This window comes from Erinaceus europaeus, chromosome 19 (assembly GCF_950295315.1).
Source record: "Erinaceus europaeus chromosome 19, mEriEur2.1, whole genome shotgun sequence".
Taxonomy (NCBI): domain Eukaryota; kingdom Metazoa; phylum Chordata; class Mammalia; order Eulipotyphla; family Erinaceidae; genus Erinaceus; species Erinaceus europaeus.
The window spans coordinates 46,328,699-46,355,849 of NC_080180.1; the positions used below are offsets into that span (position 1 = coordinate 46,328,699).

Here is a 27,151-nt window from a genome sequence, read left to right on the forward strand (position 1 = left end):
TAATAAAACTATTTGCTTGGTTTGAAGAATTCATTTTTGTTTTGTTACTGCTACACTTTCTACTAAATGTGAAATGCATTGCTTTTCACTAAATCTAAAATGCCTGACACTAACTGTGCTTTATGAGATTAAATAGTTGATTTGATTTCATTTTTAGTTATTTTTTTTGTCTGCAAATGTGGAAGAATTTCACAATACTTTGTGAAAATAAGAATAGTTACTTTGAACACCCAACAGGGACTAACCTTTCCTTACTGTAATAAAGGGAGAATGCTATAAGGATACAGGTGAAATTGTAAGATTTATCAAGGCTTTTGTATACAATGTATACAAAATATACAATGTATACAAAATAAATGTATACTTATACATTTATTTATTTATTTATTTATTTATTCATTTATTTTTAGGAATCTAGGGCCTTGCACATGTGTCATTTTCCCTCTCAGTCACCTTTTTTTGTTCCTTCCATTTTAAATAGAGAGAAGGAGAGATACCACAGTGCTAGAGCTTCTCTGGGTGAAATGTTATTTCCATTACTTAGGTTCAGAGCCTAAGTAATCTGGACTAATTCTCTAAGTCACAGCCAATTTGGGATAAGAGGAGAGGGGAGGAATGCCTTTGTTTAGCCATTTTTCATTCGTCTGACTCTACTGTGCAAATGTTGATGGATAAAAATGTTGAAAAAATAGTACTGAGTGGCGGTCATAATAATAAATGCTTTGTAAATCTTATCCTATTTTAGCAGCATATATACAAACATATATACACTTTCCTTCATAGCTAATGTCTTAACAAAAGATTGACTATAGATGAACTTTATAATTAGCAACAATCCTGAAATTAATGTGCATTTAATGCTTATTTGTGCAGTCATTCCTTATCAAAGATAAGATCATTTGAAATTTTATAGTGAGTATCAGCATTAACAAGGAATGTTGAAAAGGAAAACACAGACTTATTTTGTGGAGTTAAGTAATTTCCAGTCTAGCTAAGTAGATAAATTTTAAACATGTCCTTCAGTTAGAGAATAGTGAAGGTATATAAGCTTAAAATACGTAATTCTGACAAATGCACTTTAGACATGCAGACAGAATGAGTTCATTGTGTGCTATAGGTCATACTGGGGGACAGGGGTAAATAGCATAATGGTTATGCAAAGTGACTCTCATGCCCGAGGCTCCAAAGTCCCAGGTTCATTCCCCCACAGCACCATAAGACAAGAGCTGATATGTGCTCTGTTAAAAAGAAAGGGAAAAAAAGAGAAGAAAAGCAAAAAGTCATACTCTGGTCTTTGGTCAGTAAAGTATTTCAGTCAGAGTGCATCAAATAATGTTTGCTGGTGTATGTGCTAGAAGAGCTTCATCACATTTTATTTTATTCGAAGATCTAGTCTTACTCGTATTTTCTGAAGATCATAGATTTATTATAATATAATATAATAAATCTATTATTTATTATATTATATTATTTATTATTTGGAGATACAGATATTCACACTTATGCCATGTTTTTACATTTAGTTTTAGTGATGTGTGTACATGTGTGTAAATGTCAGTATATTACACATCTAGAGACATTAACTGAGAATGTTCTGTTAAAATGCCCCCAATATAACTAAAATGAGTAGAATTTTTATACTACAATAGTAAATTAAAAAAAATTAGTGACCTTTTGTTATATGTTTATTTTGTAACCTTAGTCTAAGTTCATAAAATCCTTAAATTCATTAGTGAGTGGCAAAAGATTATAGATTTATAGTGAAACTTTTAAATATAACCTTCTAGTTCAAATAATAATCAGCAGTTCAAAAATAAAGCCATGAAATCAACATATACTTGTGTAATACCTTTAGTTTTCTGGGGGCCACTAATGACCAGGATTCTAATGTTTATTTTCAATAGTGTGTACATACAACAGACTATCAAATAATACCTATAAACCATCCACAGAATCCATCTGATTTTCAGTAATACTTTTGAATAGTTTTCATTTAAATCCATGTTTCAAATACTTAAGCAACATAACTTTAAACAGTTCTTATTAACAAGTGATTATCCTGGGAGTCAGGCAGTAGCATAGTGTTCCAGTCTCTTGGAAACAGAGTTGGCAGTCAGCTGAGGTCAAGAACAAACACCTCATCACAGACCCCTGCAAGCGTCAACCCGGCTTTGACCTAGCACGTTATGATTGGGCCCTCCTCAACCGCTATCGAACAGGCCATGGCCGGTGCGCCGCTATGTTCCATCGCTGGGGAGCCAGAGACGACCCGAACTGCCCCTGTGGCTACAGACAGACTATGACCCACATAGTCAACGACTGCCACTTCTCCAGATTCAAAGGAGGTCTCGAAACTTTACATCAGGCTCAACCTGATGCTGTTGACTGGCTACGGAAAAGGGCAAACACTAGAAGAAGAAGAATAGTGGGTTAAGCGCAGGTGGCACAAAGCACAAGGACCTGCGTAAGGACCCCGGTTCAAGCCCCCAGCTCCCCACCTTCAGGGGAGTCACTTCACAAGTGGTGAAGCAGGTCTGCAGGTGTCTTTTTCTCCCTTTCTTTGTCTTCCCCTCCTCTCTTCAATTCTCTCTGTCCTATCCAACAAGGATGATATCAACAACAATAAAAAAGGGGGCAACAAAAGCTAATAAATAAATAAATACTAAAAAAACAAGTGATTATCCTAGAGTCTGTTTTAACTAATTTACTTCTGAATTTAGTATTTTAGGCATGTTTTGTAATTAGTAATATACAAGATCACAAATATACATGTTGAGCAAAAATAACTGAAAACTCTAAAATTATGGAAGGCAATAAATCAGTTTTTCAGGATTCACTAAGAATAATTTTTATTAATTTTAATTTTAAAACTTTACTTGAATCAGTTCTTCGTGTCACATGTGCTTAACCCACTGCTCTACCGCCAGGTCCCCTTGAATCAGTTCTTCTCATTAATCAAAGTATAAATTAAAAAAACTAAGAATGGCCTAGGAGCTTTTAGATTAGACTCTGTGAGTTCTAACTTGACTGCTTGTGTTTATATTGGTTTTCATCTTCTCAAGGAAAATAGTATTAAATCTCTTTTAGACACATTCATCTATTCATCTGGAAATTGCCTAAATTTGTTCCAGTTCCTGCTATTTGCCTTTTTTTTTTTTTAGTGTTAATATTTGCAAGACGTTTCTGTGTGTTTTCCATTATAAGCTGATTAAATATCACTATGTTGGCATCTGCTTAAGAGACATTGCAGCTGCAATGAGCAGTTAACAGGAAGGGATATGAAAGACCATGGCCTTTTCCTTCCCACATTACTTTTCTTTGCACCATAGACTAACACACACACACACACACACACACACACACACACACACACACACACACACACACACACACACACACCTCTCACACACACACACACACCTCACACACACCTCTTGGTTTTGAACATTTTATTTACACATGGGATTTTTCTCCTTTCAGGTGTACTTTTACCATGTTGAGTCATTTACCATTCAATGTTTTCTTATCTTTGATAGTTGTTATTGAAACTTTCCAATATTTTTGCAAAGCATACATAACTTTTTAAATTTTTTATAACTATAGCAGGATGTCATAAACAAATGCATTTCATTAAAATTAGTTTACACTTTGGATGATTGTGTGAATGTAGACTGATGAGGAAAAGTTCACCTAGTTACCTTTAGGAATTGGGTCTGTATATAAAGGATCTTTTTTTTTTTTTTTTTTTACCAGATCACTGCTCAGCTCTGGTTTATGGTGGTGGGGGGAGTAAACCTAGGCCTTTGGAGCCTCAGGCATGAGACTCTCTTTGCATAACCATTATGCTATATACCCCCCACCCTAAAAAGAATTTCTTTTTAAATTAAAAAAAATTTTTTTTATTATATTTATTTTCCCTTTTGTTGCCCTTGTTTTTATTGTTGCTGTTGTTATTGATGTTGTCACTGTTGGATAGGACAGAAAGAAATGGAGAGAGGAGGGGAAGACAGAGAGGGGGAGAGAAAGACAGACACCTGCAGACCTGCTTCACCACCTGTGATGACTCCCCTGCAGGTGGAGAGCCAGGGTTCGAACCGGGATCCTTACCCTTCCGCCGGTCCATGTGCTTGACCGCTGCACTACTGCCCGACTGCCTGAAAGAATTTCTTAATCATCTTGCTGTATAATACATATATTAGCAGCACAAAGACTGAGCACCTTTTGAAGCACCTTGTCCATATTTCTTTTTTTTTTTTTTATAAATAAATTTGGATTGATGCATCTTGTGGAAACAACTTTGTCAGATCAATTTATTTGCAGGTAAGGAAAGTAAAAGGCATTTAAATAAAGCAGGGATAGCAGGATTGTGGAGCAGAGTTAATTTCACAGAACCAGCATACTAAAAATGGAAACTTCCTTAGAATGGGGTAGCAAGAGAAGATAATGATATGGCATATGCTCATCTTCTCATTCAAGATTTAAGGAAAAAAGCACTTCCTTAATTTCACTCAGGCCCTGTGGTTTTATAACACAATGAAATTGCTGAAATTGCCAGTCTTCACTTCTAAAGAAATCCCCTGTAGGTGAGATAAATGTGAATTAGAGTTGTGAAGAGAAAAAAAAAAAAAAGCCTTAACAGGTTAAAATGGAGACGAGGGGAAGACTTGTTGCAGTGTAATTAATGTGTAAGGACAAGTGGAGAGAAGAAATAGGTAGAGGCATGAAGTGGGGAAGAAATAAATCATTTCTCTTTAGTAGACTTTGCTAATTTAATCCCGACTTCTGACTGTGATTCTAGATCTTCTGGTATCCTCTTAATGGATAATAAGAATCCACAACAGTAAGACAGTTAATACAAACAGTCTGACTGTTAGGTATTTACATTTTAAGACATGTCATTAGGGATCTGGCATTAATGCAACCAATAACATTAAAGTGTACAAGTTACTATGCTCAAACAAATTTGACCCCCTCCCAGTACCTACTAACAGGGGAGGAAGAAGCTTCAAGACCAGTGGCACAGGCTGCTGGTGTCTGGCTTTTTCTCTCCCTCTCTCCCCTTCTCCCGCTCTGTTTCTATCTCTATAATAATAAAATAAACTTTAAAAAGAAAAGGAAAAATGGCAGTCACAAGTAGTGGATTTGTTGTGCAGGCACTAATTGCCAACAATAACCTTGGTGGTAAAAAATAAAATGTTAAGTTATATCATTAGATAAATATGACTTTATTAATTCAACAGATATGCATTGTGGGGCTGAGTACACACATTTCAATGTTCAAGGACCTAAGTTTAAGCTTCCAGCCCCTACCTGAAAATGAAAGCTTCACAAGTGGTGGATCAGTGCTGCAGGTGTCTGAATGATGTACAGATATACTATTATTCAAGATGACAAAACTCAGGTTAATGAATGAGTGAAAGGTTGCTATGTGAAGAAATGGAGTAATCCGTATTGAAGACAGTTGAAGAAAAACAGTAGCCAATGGGTCCTGAACACTAACCATTTGCTATTTTATCTTTCATTTAAAACTAATCCCAACCTTATTAAATTGGTCAGACAGTACCTTTTCTTTTAATAGATTCTTTTTAAATTTTAAATGTTTTATTTACTTATTTATTTTTTTTATTTGTGAGGTGGAAATATTGACAAGACCATAGGATAAGACGGATACAATTCCACACAGTTCCCACCACCAGAACTCTGTATCCCATCCCCTCCCATTGAAAGCTTTCCTATTCTTTATCCCTCTGGGAGTATGGACCCAGGATCATTATGGGGTGCAGAAGGTGGGAGGGGCTAGACAGTATCTTAAACAAAAGCTGAAGTAAAAAATGATGAGATTGTGATGCTAACTGGGTGCCAAAATGGAGACATCACTAGAAATCAGAAAATAAATGGGATGAGGAAGTAGACTTTGGACTAGGATGTATTAGTTTAAAGGACTAGTGAGACACTTGGGAGTGTGGTTGTATGACTTGGAAAAGAATGCTGAGCTATTGCTACATATTTGAAGACCAAATGTTTATAGAAGGTATTTGAATTCAGGAAGTACTTGGATTTTAAAATCCAGGAGGAAGACTGAGGACAAAACCTTGGAGAAAGATGAATCTGTATTTGCATAGAGTTTATTGATACAAAATGCATTTGTATATATCTAAGATGTATGTAGGAGAGGAATTGGGAAGTGGTGTTACTTGGCAAAAAATAAAACAAGTAGGTGAAGATATATCAATCGGTAACTTTCATAGCTTCTCACTGGTGGTTGGTGGTTCATTGATAGAAAACATTTTTTTAAACTCACTTTCTGCAAATGTGTATGTTGTTTACCTCTTTAATCACACACAAATAGTATGCTTTTAGTTTGGGGAGATTTGTTACTAACTGTACCACTTTTTTTGTTCCCTTTGGGTGTGCTTGCTTATTGTTTGCTTATTAGATTGGTCTTGTACCAGATGGACTGGCCTATCCTTTACTATTTTCAATGTTGGTCAGAGATAATTCTTAAATAGAAATGTTTCCATGAGAATCATTTTGAGAATAATTTATCTTCATGGTACTACAATTTTGACTTTAAAGTGACTCATTAAAAATGAAGTTTCCAGCTCAACGATTAGTTTTAGATTAAAAAGATATCATTTGAGACCAGGGAAATACCTCATTGGTACAACACTGGGCTTGCATGCCTGAGGCATCTAGTTTGATCCCTCTCACCACATGTGTCAGAATGCTCTCCTGGCTTCTCACTTTTTGTTCGCTTTATATTGTCTTATAAATTTTTCTCTATCTTTTCTTTTTCAATTCTTAGTGTATTTTACTTTAATAAGATAGCAGGGTAGACAGAGAAATACCAGAGCACTGCTAAGCTCTGGCTTGTGGTTGTATAAGGAACTTGTACCCAAGCCTTTGGAGTCTCATACATAAAGGTATTTTTACATCACCATTATGCTATATTCCTTTCCACCCCCATTTTTGTGGCACCAGTACCTTATATAGTGTGCTTCTATTGCTTCTGGGCCATCTTTTAAACATCTTTTCTTATTTTAGAGAGAAAGACAAGCAGAGAGAGACAGAGAGGTAATGAGGAAGAGGCACCACTGAATTAAAAGTATACTACTAATTCAGTCATAAGTGAACCAGAATCCAATCTGATAATGCATGCTATTTGGTCTACTACCTGGCTCAAGAGATCATTGCCCACTCACATTAATTTATAATTCAGTTGTAAGTTAATCAGTTCATCCTTGAAACTTAACACAGTGCAATTATGCATTGCCATTTCAATAAGAAATACATTAAAATACACCAACCTCTGCTACTGCTTATCCTAAGGGTCCCTTTTATAGTTCTTATAAAAAGAAGAGGCTCTGCTATCACGCTAGCCTGTAGCCAGATTTGGGGCATCTTCCGTAGTGGAGCTTATATTTATTACTGCTCTTCAGTTCTTTCTTTTTTAAAAAAAATATTTTTATTTATTTTTTATTGGTGGAGACAGATAAATTGAGTGGAGAGGTGGAGAGGTGGAAGTAGAGAGGGAGAGAAATAAGGAGACCTCTGTAGCAGTGCTGAGCCACTTGTGAAACTTTCCTTCTGCAGGTAGGGACCTGGCATATGAACCTAGGTCCTTGTGCACTGTAATGCGAGTGCTTAACCAGGTGAACCATAGCCTGGCCTCCCTCTAAAGTTCTTTGTATTGGTGATGTCTTCGTCTAGTCAGACTGCATTTCTTCTTAAAAGTCTTAATCATCATATTGCTTATTGTTTTACACTGATGTTATTTCACCAAAGGGCAGTTAGTCCATGTGATTCTGGAGTGAAGAATCCATTGTTTTGTTTTGGGTTCTTGTACAAGTTATTTTTAAAGAAAGTATTGTAAGCATTATTTTTTTAGATACAAAGATTCAGAGATAACGTCTAGGGGCTGGGTTAATATTCTGAAATAGTATGTGACTAGGAAAACTATGTAGGTCTGCATCTAAACATATAATTTTCTGGTCTGAGCATTCATCAGATTTTCAAAGCTTCCTCAAGCCATTGGTGTAAAAGAATAATAATAATAATAATAAAGCTCTTGCTTTAATACCTAGTTTAGAAGTTTAGCATACTTGAGAAATTCTGAGGCCTTATTTTATAACTCTGGCAATTATAAAGGGACAGAAAATTATAGACATTTAGAAAATCATGTCAAGGTTTGTTTTTGTCTCAGAAACTTCCACCATTATTGCAACATATTCTTCTGTCTAGATCATCACATGGGCATGTTCTTTACATTGTTGGTGCTGAGGTGTTTTTTTTTTTAAGCTGTATCATAATATAGACAATCAGTTTTCAGCATTGCCTTTTATACCTCTGACCTGCATGGCACAGAAAAACTAAAGTATAAAGCTAAGGCGTGATTGATCTTAGAATTATGCTAAGGATGGGAAGTAGGATGAGACAATCTGAAAGTCATTGCTTGACATACTTATGTGTGCTTAAAGTCTGAATCAGAGAATCACCACCTGGCTGTTTTTGTTTGTTTATTTGTTTGTTTTTAAGCAGATACTTTGGTTTTTAGAATGGAGAAATACCATTTCCCCTGATTGTGATAATGCTCTTTAGATAAAATCTACAGTTGTTGAAGTTTTGTCTTAGAGATCTCAGATTATAGTGAAGTTGTTCCAGGCATAACTTTAAGAGAATAATTCTGTTTCATAGAAACACATTTGATGACATGGCTATAGATTGGTGCTATCTTCTCCTATCTAATGGTGAAGGATTTGGGTCACATTCCTTAAGCCAGTGATCTCCACAATGTAATGTTAGGCCAGGAAGCAACCCATATGTTATTCTCTTTACATATCACACTTTGTTTGTAATATGTTTGCAGACGAAATTCGTAAATGATTGCTAAGCAGCAGTGAAAAAATAAATACAACCCCTTGAGTGTCTGTTATGAGAGAGATACTGTATTATGCTTTGGGGGAACTAAATAGTGACAAGTCAAAGTGAAAAAAAAAAAGAAAGAAAACCAAAACGTAGGCAAAATCCAAAACCTTTCAGCAATTTTTAAATATTAGACTACACACAGAAACTTAAAATGGCATAGTAAAGTAAGTGAATTTGTGGTTTACATTGTTCTGAAGGTCAAGCCGTTTTTACTCAGAGTAAGGTTTCATCTTAACCCCAATTAACAAGCACGTTTTAATGACCTCTCACCTCATCTGAATGGAGATTTATTATTATTATTATTTTAAACATTTTATTTATTATTTAGTTATTCCTTTTTGTTGCCCTTGTTGTTTTATTATTGTAGTTATTGTTGTTGTTTTTGGATAGGACAGAGAGAAATGGAGAGAGGAGGGGCAGACAGAGAGGGGGAGAGAAAGACCTGCAGACCCACTTCACTGCCTGTGGGGGACTCCCCCACAGGTGGGGAGCCAGGGGCTCGAATCTGGATCCTTACTCTGGTCCTTGCACTTTGCGCCACGTGTACTTAACTGGCTGCACTACCGCCCAACTCCCGAGATTTATTATTTTTATGAACTGCTAAAGTCTGACAGACTCTTTATAAGTTAAAATAGAACTAATGTCAACCCTGTTATCGTGATCAGTGGAGCAGAGCCAGAATTCAATAAGTCAGCAGCTCTTGGTAAAATAAAAATGTTTCTTTTATCATGTGGTAGTAGAAATAACCCACCAACACAATTAAACAAAAATATTTGGTGGGGTTGTTGTTCTAGTTGCTGTTTGAATCTACCTTGATAAGAAGCATTGTAGATACTACCAAGCGTAAGAGAACAAAGAGTTTACGAGCAGGTAGAGTTAGACAATGACACTAATAGGAAAGCATTCACTTAAGAATTAATCTCTCAGATGTAGCAAATAAGTTCCTAAAAATTTCCAGGTCTTAACAGTAGGAAGAAAGAAAAAAGCTAATTCTTCCTAAATCTGAGAAGCCATTAACTGAACATCTGGAGAATTACAGAAATTAGCAAGCAGTCATCAGCTTTCCATATAGAAGTAGAAAAATACAGTTACAGGGTCTGGTGGTGGCCCATCCTGTTTAGCGCACATAGTACTAAGCACAAGGACCAACACAAAGATCTGGGTTTGAGCCACCGTCTCCCCACCTGCAAGGAGGTCACTTCACAAGCGGTGAAGCAGGTGTGCAGGGGTCTGTCTTTCTCCCTCTCTTATCTCCACTCCTCTCTCAGTCTTTCTGTCTTATTCAATAAAATGGGAAAAAATGGCTGCCAGGAACAGTGGATTCATAGCGCTGAGCCCCAGCTATAACCCTGGAGGCAAAAAAAAGAGAAGAAAAAGAAAAATATAGTTATTTGTACAAATGTTGGGGGATCACAATTCCTACTTATTGTTAAGATATTAAATAAGCAATGTATGTAAAAGCAATTCCCAAGTAAACCACATTTAAATAGGTGTTCACTAGGCAATCATTGATTAATTGGGCAAGATATGGGAAGAATGAAGAGTCAAGGGACTATCCCCTAAAACACAATGCTCTTTCTTTTATTTTTTTTCTATGCCAGCCAAGACCCTCTCCCTTAAAAATTGGTACCTAAAAAAAAAAAAAAGAAAAAGTTAATTTGACAGACTCAATAATCATTTTTATAAGCCAAATGTGTCTTTCCAACCACCCAATTTATTTTTTACTTCCAAAACCTGAAATTGAAGATTCTGAACCACCTAGATTAGGATTTGAGGTCACCAAAAGACTCAATTTTACTATCTCCATCTACTGGCAGGGAGGAACTATACCCAAGCATCTGGACTGGCATAGAAAAGAGGAGAAAGAACATTTAAAAGGTAAGAAAAACATATATTTTCATTTACTCTGATATTTTTTTTGCTGTTGCTTATCATACACTCTCATGTACTCACATAATTGAGGTTGTGATAATGAACCTTAGCGAAGTGTGTGTGTTTAGGTTAAAAAATATCCTTACTTGATCTACATGAGCAAATGTAGACTTGAATATTTTCCTTTTCCAATGGTAGTTTAATTCTCTCTTATGTTTCTAGTTTCCATGTAGGCATTTCAATGATCTAGTTTTGTTTTTACATTTCTAATAATCTTCAGACTTCAGATTGCTCACTGAAATAAATGTCTTGATTCTCATTTCTGTATTCTCTGATTATTAGTGGTAATTTCTTCTGGCATAGTATTTTGACCATTATACTTCAGAAAGAGTAGAACTATGTTTATCAAAGTGCATTTGATGATTCTAAGAGTCCTTAGACTTTTTAATAATCATTTGTAAGTACTTACATTGGCAGAAAATATGGAATGAAAATTTTGTTTGTATGAGCAAAACCTTCAAATATTTTTGTATCAATTTTTATTTTGATATATTGCTTCCTCTTCAGAGATCTTTGGTTTGGGTTCTTTCTTAGCAAGAACACAAAGTTTGAAGTTTGGTAACTGCTATAAACTAGCTACTTTGATGATTTAAGTGGTTGTATAGCCATGGAGTTTTATAAATTTATATCATGCATTTTAAATTATTTCTCTAGTTGTTCATGGTGCTTATGTTATGCATATCTTTCTTTAGAAATCCTTATCTCAACTTGAGAATACCAGTTATAGTCATTTGTCAAGCTAATAACTATTGTTCACTAGCTGCAATTAAATAAAGTATAATTTGTACTTTTTTCCTGTTAGTCTTCTCTTGCTTCCTCTAGCCCTGAGGGGGCTTTTTTTTTTTTTTCTTCTTCTTCTTTTTCTTCTTGGAAGAGTGTGACAAGTGTCCTTTTTCTTTCAGAAGTGGCCTAGATGGATTTATAGGGAATGTGGTTGAATAGTTTGAAACATTAAAATTGGATTTCATGGGCAAGAATTTTCAGTAGAATGTCCTGTTCAGACAGGTCTGTTCACTTGCTGGGAGGTCATGAATGCAGCTGGTCCATTTGTGGACGGGGTGGGGGGGGGATTACTCTCATATAACAGTTCAAATACCATAAAGACAGATCCTCACATCTTCTTGTCAAATCTGACATTGTCCAATCTGACAGTCATATCCTCAAGGTCTTCACTGAAATCAGAAGATAGGGAAGTGGGTATTTTAAGGAGTTAGTTGTAATGATGTGTTACTGATTAATCAGTCTCCCCTTACTAATGTCATTTCTAATGAACTTGGTAAAATATAATTCTGTCTCTCTTTTGAATGATGCCATACATGTTTTTAAGTCTGTCCCTTTCTCTGTTTTACTACCCTTATTGGGCCTTTTGAATATGGGTCTCTGATGTGATTTTAAAACTTACTGTCTAGATAGTTGTTGCAGAAGAATTTTTTCTAGGGTATATTAAAGCCTGGTTTATTCTTTGAAGGAGGTCTACTTAATATTTTTTTGATGATTTATTTTTTAAAAAATTGGCCAGCTAGGTAACAAAATAATGTCATTGGTAGAATAGTGTGGCATGATATAGTATCATAAATATTATTTAAATATTTTTGGTTAGAGAAAAGTTACTCAATTTCCCATCAAAACATGCACCTTATTATTAACTTATAGCTTTCATTTCTCTTACAGTCTCACTTGTATATGCCACTCATATTTCAACATTACTTTAAAATTGACTAGTGTTGTTAGGGGTAGAATCTGTGGTGGCATAATGATGTTTTCTGGTCAGGTACAGTAGTCACAATTAAATGTTAGCCTATGAGGAACAGTTGTGTCCCAGTTAATTAATCTTCAGTTCTCTCCGATGCTGTTATGTAGAATTATTGCTTCAGGGGGCAGGCAGTGGTGCACCAGATTGAGCTTACATGTTACAGCGCACAAGCGCCCAAGTGCAAACTCCCATCCCCACCTGCAGGGCTGGGGGAAGCCTCATATGGGTTGAATCAGTGCTGCAGGTTTCTCTGTCTTTCTCACTCTCTCGCTCCCTTTTCCCTCTTGATTTCTGTCACTATCCTATCAATCAATCAATCAATCAATCAATCAATCAATAAGTACAATTAAAAAAAGAAATATTGCTGAAACTGAAGTCCCTTCCATAAGTGCTACATACAAATCTTAGTGTTTGTGGAGATGCAAACACTTTATCACTTGTTGACAGCATTCAATAACATTGAAAACATTAGAGAAAATAATTGGTACAGAATAAAAAAAATCACCTTCCCTGCTTTTGAATATAATTCCAGAGAAGTTTTCACTGATTAATCTTAAACATCTTCCCACTAAAATATCATGACTTTTTCCTAGCCTTTGTGCACTAACAAAAAGAAAGGAGATTTTGACTACCATATTCGAAAATGATGATTAAATCCGGTCTGATTGTTGTGAATTATATGTCCAGTGCAGATTAAAAAAAAAAAAAAGACAAAACATTGAATCTACAAAAAGAATTCTGTATTGAGGGAGCTGCTCTGTGGTGCAGCGGGCTAAGCTCACGTGGTGCCAAGTGCAAGGACTGGCATAAGCATACTGGTTCGAGCCTCCAGCTCCCCACCTGCAGGGGAGTCGCTTCACAGGTGGTGAAGCAGGTCTGCAGGTGTCTTTCTCTCCCCTTTTCTGTCTTCCCCTCCTCTCTCCATTTCTCTCTGTCCTATCCAACAACGACGGCATCAGTAGCAACAACAATAGTAACTACAACAATAAAACAACAAGGGCAACAAAAGGGAATAAATAAATAAATAATAAAAATTAAAAATAAAGAATTCTGTATTGAATGTATTTTTCTCTTAGAGAAGTTTCTCTAAATTAGGTTATATAATATGGATGTGAAGTAATCACATTAACCATTTTTTGCCATAGTTATATTACTTCATGTGCAGTTATTTTGAGGACCTAGAATATTTTATGAAAAAATTTCTATATATTGAAGAATAGTTTAATTCAATAAGAAAGTTGATTAGAGGGGCTGGGTGGTTGCGCACCTGGTTGAACACATGTATGAAAATGCACAAGGACCTGAGTTCAAGCCTCCAGACCTCACCTGCAGGAGAAAGCTTTGTGAGTGGTGAAGCAGGGCTGTAGGTGTCTCTCTGCTTTCTTACTATCTCTCCCCTCCTGATTTCTTGCTGTCCCTATCCAATAAATAAAGATAATTTAAATTTTTTAATTTTAAAAAAAGCACAAGAAATTAGTTATATTTAAAAAAGATAATTGATTAGCTAATGAAAATGAATTAGCTTGAGTTTTTACATATTTATTTAATTTTATTTTTTAGTTTGATAAGTCAGAGGGAAATTGATAGGGGAAGAGGAAGTAGAGTGGGGAAGAGACAGAGAGAGACACTTGCAGATAGAGAATGCGTCCTTGCACTTGGTAACATGTGCTCTCAACTAGGTGAACCACTGCCTGACCACCAGTTAGCGGGTTTTTTTTGTTTGTTTGTTTTGTTTTTTTGTTTTTTGCCTCCAGGGTTATCACTGGGGCTTGGTGCCTGCACTGCGAATCCACAGCTCCTGGAGGCTATTTTTTCCCCTTTGTTCATTATTGTTGGAGGCTATTTTTTCCCCTTTGTTCATTATTGTTGTTATTGCTGTCATTGTTGGATAGGACAGAAAGAAACCGAGAGAGGAGGGGAAGACAGAGGGGGAGAGAAAGACACTTGCAGACCTGCTTCATTGCTTGTGAAGCGACCCCCCCCACACACACACAGAGGCAGGGAGCTGGGGACTTGGACTGGGACACTGGGATCCTTACGCTGGTGCTTGTGCTTCACACCATGCTGCACTACCGCCTGGCCCCTCAATTATTTTTTTAAATTAATATTTCCTTTATAAGGTGCATTACTCCTAACTTACCTATTCGACAATCTGCTTTTTGCCTCTTCCTAGCATCTAGTATAAAGTGTTTAGCACTACCTAAACTTATTTCACTATATTTTCACTTCTATTCATTACTAATTGATGTGCAATAAAGGCATTAAGGTGGTTCTGTGTTCATAGGTAAGACTATTATCGCCAATTTGTCTTTCTTTAATACTTAAGCTTTCATTAAAAATGTTATCCCATTATATAAAAAGCAAAATTGGTTATTTTATTATTTTTTTTTACCATTTCCTTAAGGCTAGAATGCTATATTGTCAAATCTTTGCCATTTCTGTGTCTCATGCTTCAGTACCCAAAGAATTCTATAACTCTTGCTGTGTCTTTTATTATGACAATTGGGATATTTGAGCATGAAAGCAGAAGACAGAATTATCACCCCAGACAGCAAGCCCAAACCATGACTACCTCAGGCAACCCCAAACATGCTCACTAGGTAATGGTTTTTACTTGCCAGTAAAAGAAAGTTAATTGGCTTCATTACTAGGAGATACTTATTTAGTCTGATGGCCAAAGTTGGGATGTGTTTATTTTGTGGTTTGAATTAGAATCTAGCCCTTGTTTTTCTGTGTTGCCATCCTCTGCCTACTTGGTACTCGGCTTCTTCATCAAACTGGATTTGATTCTGACAGCTTGATGACTATAGTAGCCGCGGACCTTTCTTCCGCACCCTAAAATGGTCTAATTTCCAACTGTTGAAAAAAAATAATAAAGCCATTAATTTTGCTCTGGTGATTCATTAAAGCTGCCTATGCAGTGAGATAAATAAACTTGCATTGGTTTCCAAGGCGTATTTCTGGGTAGGGTACATCCATCCTTTATCCATTGGCATTCTCACAGTGGAGATGGAGGATACTGAGAAGAGGCTCATTATTCCAGATTTCTCTCATTCCATGTGGAAGATTTGCTGTGTTCTTCATGAAAATAAGGCCCCATTTCTAACCATTGCTGACAGAGCAATAATAACTAAAGTCTTGTATTTCTCATTAGCTGCAATAGAATTCACTTTTTCTCCCCTAAGGATAATATTAGGCCAAGGCAATGACAAAATTCCATCAGTTACCTGTTTTACTCTTGCCAGAATCAATATAGGGTAGGGGAGTAGAAGTCTGCGTGCACTGCTCAGAGATTCATTTCTTTCACCATTTTCTTTCTTTTTTTTTCTTTTTTTAAATTTTTAAAAAATATTTATTTTCCCTTTTCTTGCCCTTGTTTTTTATTGTTGTTGTAGTTATTACTGCTGTTGTTGTTGATGTCGTCGTTGTTGGATAGGACAGAGAGAAATGGAGAGAGGAGGATAAGAGAAATATTGACACCTACAGACCTGCTTCACTGCTTGTGAAGAGACTCCCTTGCAGGTGGGGAACCGGGGGCTTGAACCAGGATCCTTATGCCAGTCCTTGCACTTTGTACCATGTGCCCTTAACCCACTGCCTGACTCCCTCTTTCACCATTTTCACCTTTGTGAAATTAGAATCCTTATACATATGGCCAATGTAGCATAGTTGTACAAAACAATCTTTAGATCTCTGAAATACTTAAACCTGAATACTTTAAATATGTTAATATGACTTTATTTCCATATACTCTATACAAAATCACTTATTAAAAATATAGTTTTCATATAATAAAATATTCCTTAAAAGAAATAAGTTAATTGGTATACTGCACCAAAATAAAAGACCCTGAGGTAGTTTGGGGGAAGGTTCAGGTCCTGGAACATGATGGCAGAGGGGGACCTAGTGGGGATTGTATTGTTAATGTGGAAAACTGGAAAATGTTATGTATAAACTATTATATTTACTGTCAACTGTAAAACATTAATTCCCCCATAAAAAAAACTAAAAAAAATAAAACTTAATAATAATTATCACTCATAGTACTTGAATAAGAATACAATAGAAGAAATTCTCCTTTGCATATACACTGATTTGCAGTTTTCAAAGTAGTTAATTTATATAACTATTTCACATGAACTTAAAAGATACTGTCTTCACCTCTAGTTTATTAAAACAAGCTTTTCAATCACATAACTTTTCTGAAAATAACATATCTTATTGAATTGTTTGATTTGTAAAGTGGAGTTAAGGTAAAATAATGACTATAACACTAGGGTAATATTTTTGAAAACAGCCAGAGTATTAAGGGAATGACAGATCTCAGTAGTGACTAATGATCTCCAGCTGACCTATCTATAGAGCAATGGTTATAATAGATGGACTATGAATCAGATAGTTTATATGAACTAAAGGAGTTGAACTGGGGAGGAGTGTCAATTGTAAAATCAACTTACCCGTATATGTGCAGCCTGTGGCAACTTCGGAATGAAGGGTTAAAAAAATTGAATTAAAATGTAAAGTATCTTTTGCCAACTTATGGGAAGTCAAGTTTCTTCCTGCCATTGGTATTATTAGATGGTAACATGTGCCAGGTACAGAGCTATGCACTATTCATGGAGTTCATAAATACAGTTTTGCTTTCTAGAAGTTCATAATGTGGTAGAAGAGACAGTACTTCATACATTACAATTAAAATATTTGATCCCGAGGAATGTACAATGGGAACTGAGTGGTGCTCTAAAGAATGTGACTGAAGAGAATTTTGGTAGTTGACTATTGTCTGTTTTCCAAGTTACCATATTATAGCTAGGAATTATGCTAAATTACAGTTTTAGAAGTTGCCCCATTAAGAAGACAAGACCACTTTGTTTCTGAGTTCACTAGCCCTTGCAATAATACACTGAAACATATTCACTTCTCAGTATATGATGTTTGAATATATTTTACCTTGAGGACTAAAATAATTATCTTATGAAGTAGAATCTTAAATGGTCATTTCTTAAAAACTGATTCTCTACTACTGGACTTAAAACACTAGTTTAGAAAAAGATATAGATACCTTATTTTTTTTTTCTTGCCCAGGGTTATTGCTGGGGCTCAGTGCCTGCACCATGAATCCACAGCTCCTGGAGGCCATTTTTCTCCCTTTTTGTTGCCCTTGTTGTTGTAGCCTTGTTGTGGTTATTATTGTTATTGTTGATGTCGTTCGTTATTGGATAGTACAGAGAGAAATGGAAAGAGGAGGGGAAGATAGAGAAGGGGAGAGAAAGACAGACACCTGCAGGTGGGGAGCGGGGGGCTAGAACCGACATCCTTATGCCAGTCCTTGTGCTTTGCGCCACTTGCGCTTAACCCGCTGTGCTACCGCCCGACCCCCGATTCCTTATCTTTTAAAAAATATTTTCTTTATTTATTAGATGGAGACAGAGAAACTAGAGGGACGGAGGAGTGAGGGAGAAATGAAAAGAGACACCTGTAGCCCTGCTTCACCACCCCTGAAGCTTCCCTGTGCAGGTGGGGACCAAGGGCTTGAACCTGAGACTTTGTACATGGTAATATGCATACTCATCCAGATGTGCCACCAACTGGGCCTCAGTAGATTCCTCATCTTTCTAAATGAGCTATGTAGGAGCCAGAAAAAAATTTTTGATGCAGTCTGTATTAATTATATGACATTTTCGTGGTCCGGGAGGTGGCGCAGTGATAAAGCTTTGGACTCTCAAGCATGAGGTCCCGAGTTCGATCCCCGGCAGCACATGTGCCAGAGTTATGTCTGGTTCTTTCTCTCCTCCTGTCTTCTCATAAATAAACAAAAAATGTTTTTTAAAAAATTATATGACATTTTCAAGTATTATATTTTGTCATTGCTTGTTGTGATTCTTTTAGTCTTGCTCTTTTTCATAATCAAGATCTTTGAAGGACTAACTGTATGCACTACATGACAGATCTGAAGTTGCTTCCATTTTAGGCCAAACTTAATGAATATTCATAAACATGTAATTCCTTGGGATTTATAGTGTCTTTATACATAATTTCACATCTTGTAATTTTTTTTTTAAGAAAGCAAACTTTTCTACCTTAAGAGATAGTATAGAATGGTATGTACTTAATGATTTTACTTGTTTTGTGTGAAACATCCTAAGATAAATGTGATCTGTTCTTGTTCAGGATACATTTGAAAATATAGTAAACATTTTAGTGATTTGATTACATATATACATGTATTTGCCTTATGGGTACTTTCGTTGACTGTTATCCACTGGGTAAGGGACGAACATTTGTTAGCATAGTAAATAAAAAGTACACATTTCATTCCTAAAGTAACAGAAATGTTAATTATTTGGAAAGATGAATTTTTAAAGTTTTTTTTAATTCACTTTACTGAGAGAAATACTACTTTATAATATATTAGCTGTTACATGTGTACAGTTTCGTATCTCCCCATGATAGGTGTCTGTACCTCTGAACTCAAAGTTTAGAGCCTTAATTTTGTAGTTTAATGTTTGTTGCCTCCTTCTCTCCCTCCCCCTTCTCTTTAATGATAGGTCTAACTGCTTGAGATTTACATAAATCTATGACAATGTGCAAATCATATGTGTTTGGTAGTCAACCTCACTTGCATTTGGAGATGAAATTTTAGGAGCAGCAATTTAACTTAAAAGTAAATTTACAATTCTTTTGGCCACAAATAAAGCCTGACTTTTCAGTCTTCAAATTATGCTAAATTATAGTTGAAAGGAATTGTGAGTTCCAAGGGGGAAAAAAGATGTAAACTCATTTTAAATATGTATGTTTTAGTCATGAGTTCTTTTCACTAAAGAGGTGAAAATAGAATGAAGATCTTTTAATAGACACATTGTTTTTTAGTTTGTGTAGAACAGAAGAAACATTACTGTATTTGTAATCGGGTGCCTTGGGTGATATGAAGCATTTGTTTTGTGATGAAATCTGTAAAAATATACGTGAGTTTGGGTTCAAACTCATGCACCATGTGTGAACATCATGGCACCAGAGGAAGTCCATAGATGTCAGAAGGGTGTTGTGATATCCCACTCTTTATCATTGTCTTCGTTCTCTGTCTAGAATAGAATAGAACAAATGAAAAAATTGCAGATATACCAAAAAAAAAAGAAAGAAAATACACCTAAAACACATTATAAGTTACTTTAGCTATTCAATAATAAAACAGCTTGTCCCTTAACCTTGATAAGAGCTGAGTATTTTCTGCAATTACTATAATTGCTGCTGAAGAATTTGGTGGGGGGAGGGAGAAGGGAACAAAAAAAAAAATAGTTCATGTGATCCAAGCAGCTGTGAGCATAATTAAATATATTGATTTTCTAGTGATTTGTAAGAAATCACCTCAAAATTTTGATTTTATAGCAGCTTTTATACCGCGTGTCTCTATAGCGCAGAGGTCTAAACACAGTTGTTTCTAAGATATATTATATGGAGAACAGTCTGAAAAACTTTCACAAGGCTAGAAATGGATATAACCTATGATTCCTCTCCTGGGGATATATCCTAAGGAGCCCAAAAAAAAAGTTCAGCCATCCAAAAGTTCTGTGTATACTTATATTCTTAGTTGCACAATTTGTAATAGCCAAAACCTGGAAGGGACCTAGGTGTCCAACAACAGATAAGTGGCAGAGTAAGTTGTGATATATACATATATACACACATAATGGAATAGTACTCAGATATTAAAAATGGTGAATTCACTTCCTTCACTTCCTCTTGGATGGAGCTGGAAGGAATCATGTTAAATGCGATAAACCAGAAAGATAAGGATGATATGGGATGATCTCACTTACAGACAAAAGTTGAAAAATACAAACAGAAGGGAAAACACAAAGCAGACCTATATGGGGTTTGGTGTATTTCACCAAATTAAAGGATTCTGGGGGGCGGATGGGGGAGTGTTCATGCATAAAACTGAGAAATTGAAGCCACAATTTTGACCTCATCTCTATTTTCAAAAGTCATTTAAAACTTGAGGTCACTCGGTATTTCCAATTGGACGTTTATGAGATAGCCTGTTATTACGATCAGTGAGTTGTGTTACCAAAGTATTAGGAATAAAGAAAGGGATTAAACAAGACTAAAAGCACTGAGAGCTGTATCAAAGATCAATCAGAAAAGCTGCTAACTTACATTATTCTATTTCTACAGTTTTGTCACTTTTCTTTTTTTTAAAGAAATTTTATTTTTTATTTCCCCTTTTTTGTTGCCCTTGTTTACCATCATTGTTGTTATTATTGCTATCATTGTTGTTGGATGGACAGAGATAAATTGAGGAAGAGGGGAAGCCAGAGAAGGGAAAGAAAGACACCTGCAGACCTGCTTTACCACTTGTGAAGCAACTCCCCTGCAGGTTGGGATCTGGGGGCTTGAACCTGGACCATTAGGTCCTTGCATTTTGTGCCATGTTTGCTTAACCAGCTATGCCACCACCTGGCTCCCACATTTCTTTTTTCGTCATTGACCTAAATTAGCTTTATATGTCACCATATAGAAAACAAAGGCAAGGTGGCTAAATGGTGGTGCTCCTGGTTGAGCGCACATGTTACAGTGCACAAAGATCCAGGTTCAAGCTCCTGGTCCCCACCTGCAGAGGGAAGGTTTTCAAGTGGTAAAGCAGTGCTGCAGGTGCCTCTCTGTCTCTCTCGCTATTTCTCCCTTCCCTCTCAATTTCTTCCTGTCGCTATCAAGTAAATAAATAAAATTTTAAAAAAGTAAAATAAAATAAAGGCAGGTATTTGTATAATCATTTGTGGCACCACAGTTCTCATTTTCCAATGTGATAATTCAGTGATTATATTTTAATGGATTATGTCTTGCTTCATTTTAGTATACTATTAATCATATTTCATAAGTTCCTTTTAAAATTTCTTTATTGGGGAATTAATGTTTTATATTCGACAGTAAATACAATAGTTTATACATGCATAACATTTCCCAGTTTTTCATATAATAATACAACCCTCACTAGGTCCTCTGTCACCCTTTTTAGACCTGTATTCTCTCCTCCCCCCCAACACACATACACTCCAGAATCTTTTACTTTGGTGAAATACGCCAATTCCAGTTCAGGTTCTACTTATGTTTTCTCTTCTGATCTTGTTTTTCAACTTCTGCCTGAGAGTGAGGTTATCCCATATTCATCCTTCTGTTTCTGACTTATTTCACTTAACATGAATTTTTCAAGGTCCATCCAAATCAGCTGAATTGGTGAAGTCACCAATTTTTATATCTGAGTAGTATTTCACTGTGTATGTATACCACAACTTTCTCAGCCACTCATCTGTTGTTGGACACCTGGAACATTTTTTCATGTGTTTCTTGGCCTTTTGGATTTCTTCTGTGCTGAATATTCTGTCCATGTCCTTTGCCCATTTTTTAATGGGGTTATTTGCTTTCTTGTTGTTGAGTTTGGCAAGCTCTTTATATATTCTGGTTATTAGCCTCCTGTCTGATGTATGGCATGTAAAGATCTTCCCCATTCTGTGAGGGGTCTCAGTTTGGGTAGTGGTTTCTTTTGCTGTGCAGAAGCTTTTTAATTTGATGTAGTCCCATAGGTTTATGCTTAGTCTTCTTTATAATTGGATTGGTTACATTGAAGATGTCCTTAAAATTTATGCAGAAAAGATTTCTGCCAATATTTTCCTCTAAGTATCTGATAGTTTCTGGTGTAACATCCATCTCCTTGATCCATGTGGAATTTACTTTTGTATTTGGTGAAATATAGTGGTTCAGTTTCATTCTTCTGCATGTTTCAAACCATTTGGTCCAACACCATTTATTGGAGAGACTCTGCTTTCCCCATTTAATAGTCTGGGCACCTTTGTCAAAGATTAGATGTCCATAGGTGTGGAGGCTCACTTCTGGGCTTTCTATTTCACTGGTCAGTGTGTCTATTCATGTTCTAGTACCAGCAGTTTTGATGACAATGGCCCTATAATATAATTTTAGATCTGGGAGTGTGATGCCTCCGGTTCTGTTCTTTCTTCTCAAGATTGTTTTGGCAATTCTAGGTCTTTTCTGGTTCCAGATAAACATTTGTAGCATTTGTTCTATTCTCCTAAAAAATGTACTTGGGATCTTGATGGGGATAGCATTAAATTTGTATATGGCTCTGGGTAGTATATTCATTTTGATGATGTTAATTCTTCTAACCCATGGACATGGAATGTCATTCCACTTCTTTGTGTCTTTTTCAATTTCCTTGAGTAGTGACTCATAATTTTCAGCATACAAATCTTTCACTTCTTTGGTTAGGTTTATTCCCAGATATTTTATTGTTTTGTTGCTATAGTAAAAGGAATTGATTTCTGGATTTCAACTTCTTCTAACTTAGTGTTTTCATAGAGGAATGCCACTGACTTTTGTATGTTAATTTTGTAGCCTGACACCTTACTGTATTTCCTGATGATTTCCAAAAGCTTCTTGCTGGATTCCTTAGGTTTTTCTATGTATATTATCATGTCATCTGCAAATAAGGAGAGTTTGACTTGTTCTTTTCCAATCTGTATGCCTTTAGTTCCTTGCTTATGCCTCACTGCTATGGCAAGAACTTCCAACACTATGTTGAATAGTAATAGTGATAGTGGGCAACCCTATCTAGTACCTGATCTGAGGGGAAATGCTTCCAGTTTTTCACCATTGAGTATGATGTTGCCTGTAGGCTTGCTATATACAGGCTCCGCTATCTTCAGGAATTTTCCATCGATTCCCATTTTTTGTAGTGCTTTGATCATAAAGGTATGTTGTATTTTATCAAAGGCTTTCTCTGCATCAGCATGTGATTTTTGGTCTTGCTTTTATTGATGTGGTGGATCACGATGATTGATTTACATATATTAAACCAACCTTGCATGCCTGGAATACACCCTACTTGGTTATGATGAACAATCTTTTTAATATACTACTGTATATGGTTGTCTGAAATTTTGTTCAATATTTTAGCATCTATGTTCATCAGAGATATTGGTCTGTAGTTTTCTTTTTTAGTTGTATCCGTGTCTGATTTTGGTATCAAAGTGATGTTGGCTTCATAGAAGCTGAAAGGCAGTAATCCAGTGTCTTCAATCTCCTGGAAGACTTTTAAAAGTAGAGGTATTAGTTCTTCTTTGAAGGTTTTTAGAAATTATTTGTAAAACCATCTGGTCCAGGACTTTTATTTTGGGGGAGATTTTTGATAACTATTTCTATTTTATTAGCTGTAATGGACCTGTGCATGTTAACTAGATACTCTTTACTTAGTTTTGGAAGTTGGTAGGTATCTAGAAAATCATCCATTTATTCCAGATTCTCTAGCTTAGTGGCATATAGTTGCTCATAGAAGCCTCACATGATATGCTGAATTTCTGCAGTGTCTGTTGTGATATCTACTCTTTGATTTACAATCTGATTTATTTGGGTCTTCTCACTTTTTTGTTTTGTGACTCTGGCTAAAGGTTTGTTGATTTTGTTTACTCTTTCGAAGAACCAACATTCAGTTTCCTTGATCTTTTGTATGGTTTTCCTATATTCAATGTTATTTATTTCTGCCCTCACTTTAGTTTTTTTGTCCTTCTGGTTGCTTTAGGGTTCCTTTGTTCTTCTTCTTCTAGGGTTTTAAGGTGTGCTATAAGGCTGTTTATTTGTGCTTTTTCTTGTTTCCTAATGTGTGCTTGGATGGCTATGAACTTCCCTCTATTACTGCCTTAGCTGTGTCTCAAATATTTTGATAGCTTGTGTCTTCATTTTCATTGAACTCTCAAAACATTTTGATTTCTTCCTTTATTTTCTCTTTGATCCAGTAGTTGTTAAGTAGTATATTGTTTAGCTTCCACATTTGGGGACTATTACTAATCTTTTGTTGATTGTTAAGTGTTAGTTTAATTCCACTGTGGTCTGAGAAGATGCCTGGGATGATTTCAATGCTCTTGAATTTGCTAATGCTGTCTTTGTGGCCTAACATGGTCTATCCTTGAGAATGATCCATGTGGACTTGAGTAAAATGTGTATTCCAGTTTCTTGGGATGAATGACTCTGAAAATGTCCAATAGTTCTAGTTTTTCTGTCTCCTCATTTAGCTCCCTCATGTTTTAATTGATTTTCTGCCTGGATGATCTTTCAAGTTGAGAGAGTGAGGTGTTGAAGTCCCCTACTATTACTGTGTGGCTGTTAAAATACTGTAGTAGCTCTTCCAGTAGATGCTTGATGTATTTAGATGGCTTCTCATTGGGTACATAGATATTAAGAATTGTTAAGTCCTCTTGATTGACTGATCCACTGAGCATTAATGTCCATCCCTATCTTTTAAAATTTTATTTATTTTTAAAGTCTGTTGTGTCAGATATGACAATAGTTATCCCTGCCCTTTTTTGTGGGCTGTTGGCTTGTATTATAGTTTTCCTTCCTTTCACTTTAAGTCTGTGTTTGTCTTGTTGAGTTAGGTGGGTTTCCTGTAGACAGCACCATTGTTGGGTTGTATTTTCTGATCCATATTCTTACTCTATGCCTTTTAATAGGTGAATTCAGGCCACTGACATTTACTGATATCAAAGATTGAAGAGATTTTCACACCATTCTTGTAGAGTTTTAGAATGTTCTGATATATGGAATATTTATGGTGGTCTGACTGTTTATAGGAGACCTTTCAGAACTTCTTTCAGGACAGGCTTGGTGTTAGTTGATTTCTTCAACTGTTGCTTGTCTGAGAAGGCTTTTATGCCTCCATCTAGTCTGAATGACAGTCTAGCAGGATACAGTAGTCTTGGTTGAAAGCCTTTCTCATTGAGCACTCAATACATATCTTGCCATTCTCTTCTGGTCTATATTGTTTGTGTGGAGAAGTCTGCTGCTAAACTTATAGATTTTCCTCTGTAGGTGACTCTTTGTTTTTCTTTTGCAGCCTTCAGGATCCTTTATTTATTCTTATTCCTTTCCATTCTAATTATAATGTGTTGGTGTCTTTAAGTCTGGGTTATTTCTGTTTGGAACCCTCTTGGCTTTTTGAACCTTTATGTCTTTGATGTTGTCTAGACTAGAGAAGTTCTCAGCTAGTATGTCCTGAAGAATGCTCTCTTTCCCTCCCTCTCTTTCTTCCTCTGGTAAGCCAATAATGCATATATTGTTTGTTTTGAAGTCTTCCCATAGGTCTCTGTTGTTGTTTTCAGTATCTTATAATCACTTTTTAAGATCTCTTACTTCTTTTCTAGTTGTCTCTAATCATCTTCAATCTTGCTAATTCTGTTTTCAGCCACATTTATTCTGTTTTCTCTCCCCTGTACTGTTTTCTGGAGTTCATCTATTTTATTACCGTTTTTACCGTTTTTTTTTCGGTTTTATCTTGTTCAGCTAGTTGTGTTCTCAGCTCAGCTATTGCAGCTTTCAGCTCTCTAATAACCTTCAGATAATTAGTGTTTTCTTCCAGAGTCTCATTCATTGTTTCTGCATTTCTGATGACAATTCTTTCAAACTCTTTACTCACTCCTGTGATTATTTCCTTAACTAGTGTTTGGATGTTGACCTCATTATTTCATACTTCAATCTTTGAAGTCTTTTAGCTGGACTCTTGTCCTAGTTCATTTCTCCAATATTTCTTTTTGTTGGTTTAACCATTTTATTATTTTCCCCCCTTTTGTTGCCCTTGTTGTTGTAGCCTCCTTGTGATTATTATTATTACCGTTGTTTATGTTGTTTGTTGTTGGATAGGACAGAGAGAAATGGAGAGAGGAGGGAAAGACAGAGAGGGGGAGAGAAAGATAGACACCTGCAGACCTGCTTCACCACATGTGAAGCGACTGCCCTACAGGCGGGGAGCCGGGGGCTCAAACCAGGATCCTTACACCAGTCCTTGCGCTTTGTGCCACATGTGCTTAACCCACTGCCACTGCCGGACCCCAGGTTTAACCATTTTATACAGTATGTTATGAGGTCTCTCAGTACTTTTCAAATTACTGATCACTATTGCCTGGATTGACTTTTGTCTGAGTAAGGTAATTAAAGGGTTCATAGTGGTAGAAATTGGCAGTTGTTTCAATATTATTTTAATTCCTGAGTTGAAGCTCAGTGGCTTAAAAGCTTCTTTTGTTCTTTTGTCCTCCCTATAGGCTATGGGAGCCGAAGGGCTTTTAAATTATAAGTAGGCTTCTTAGCTTAATCACCGACTCCTGATCAAGATATAAAGCATAGTGGGGCAGAGATAATCTTTTTGTTGGTGAAACAGACTGTAGGTGGTGTCTCAACTGGTAATCTGCTTGACTGTTACCAGCCACTTAATTTCTTCCTGGGCTCCTCTTTGTCCATGAGCCACACGTGTTTGCAGTCACCAGTGATTTGGTGGGCTCCTGAAGTCCTTCTAGTCCTGTCTTGTTGTGTTCCCAGGTGGTCTCCTTTGGTATTCCTAGTTGACCTTGAAGAAGAGAGGTGAGAAACACAGCTGCTGCTGCTCCATCGCCCTGCCTCCGAAGATAGTTCCCATAAGTTCTTGAAGATGCTGGGCCTGTTTCATTGTAATAATAGAAACCCAAAAACGGGGAGTCGGGTGGT

General features: G+C 36.2%; 1 protein-coding gene across 3 annotated transcripts in view; it reads left to right on the forward strand.

Annotated features, from left to right (window-relative positions):
• PDGFC (platelet derived growth factor C) overlaps positions 1 to 27,151 on the forward strand; it is a 223,287-nt gene that overhangs the window by 89,199 nt on the left and 106,937 nt on the right. For 2 of the 3 annotated variants that reach the window (XM_060178906.1, XM_060178907.1), the window contains exon 3: positions 10,743 to 10,803. The exons of the other annotated variant lie outside the window; for it this stretch is intronic. In XM_060178906.1, coding sequence (XP_060034889.1) covers positions 10,743 to 10,803 — 61 coding nt within the window. The remainder of the gene's footprint in view (positions 1 to 10,742; positions 10,804 to 27,151) is intronic. 3 annotated transcript variants of the gene reach the window in all.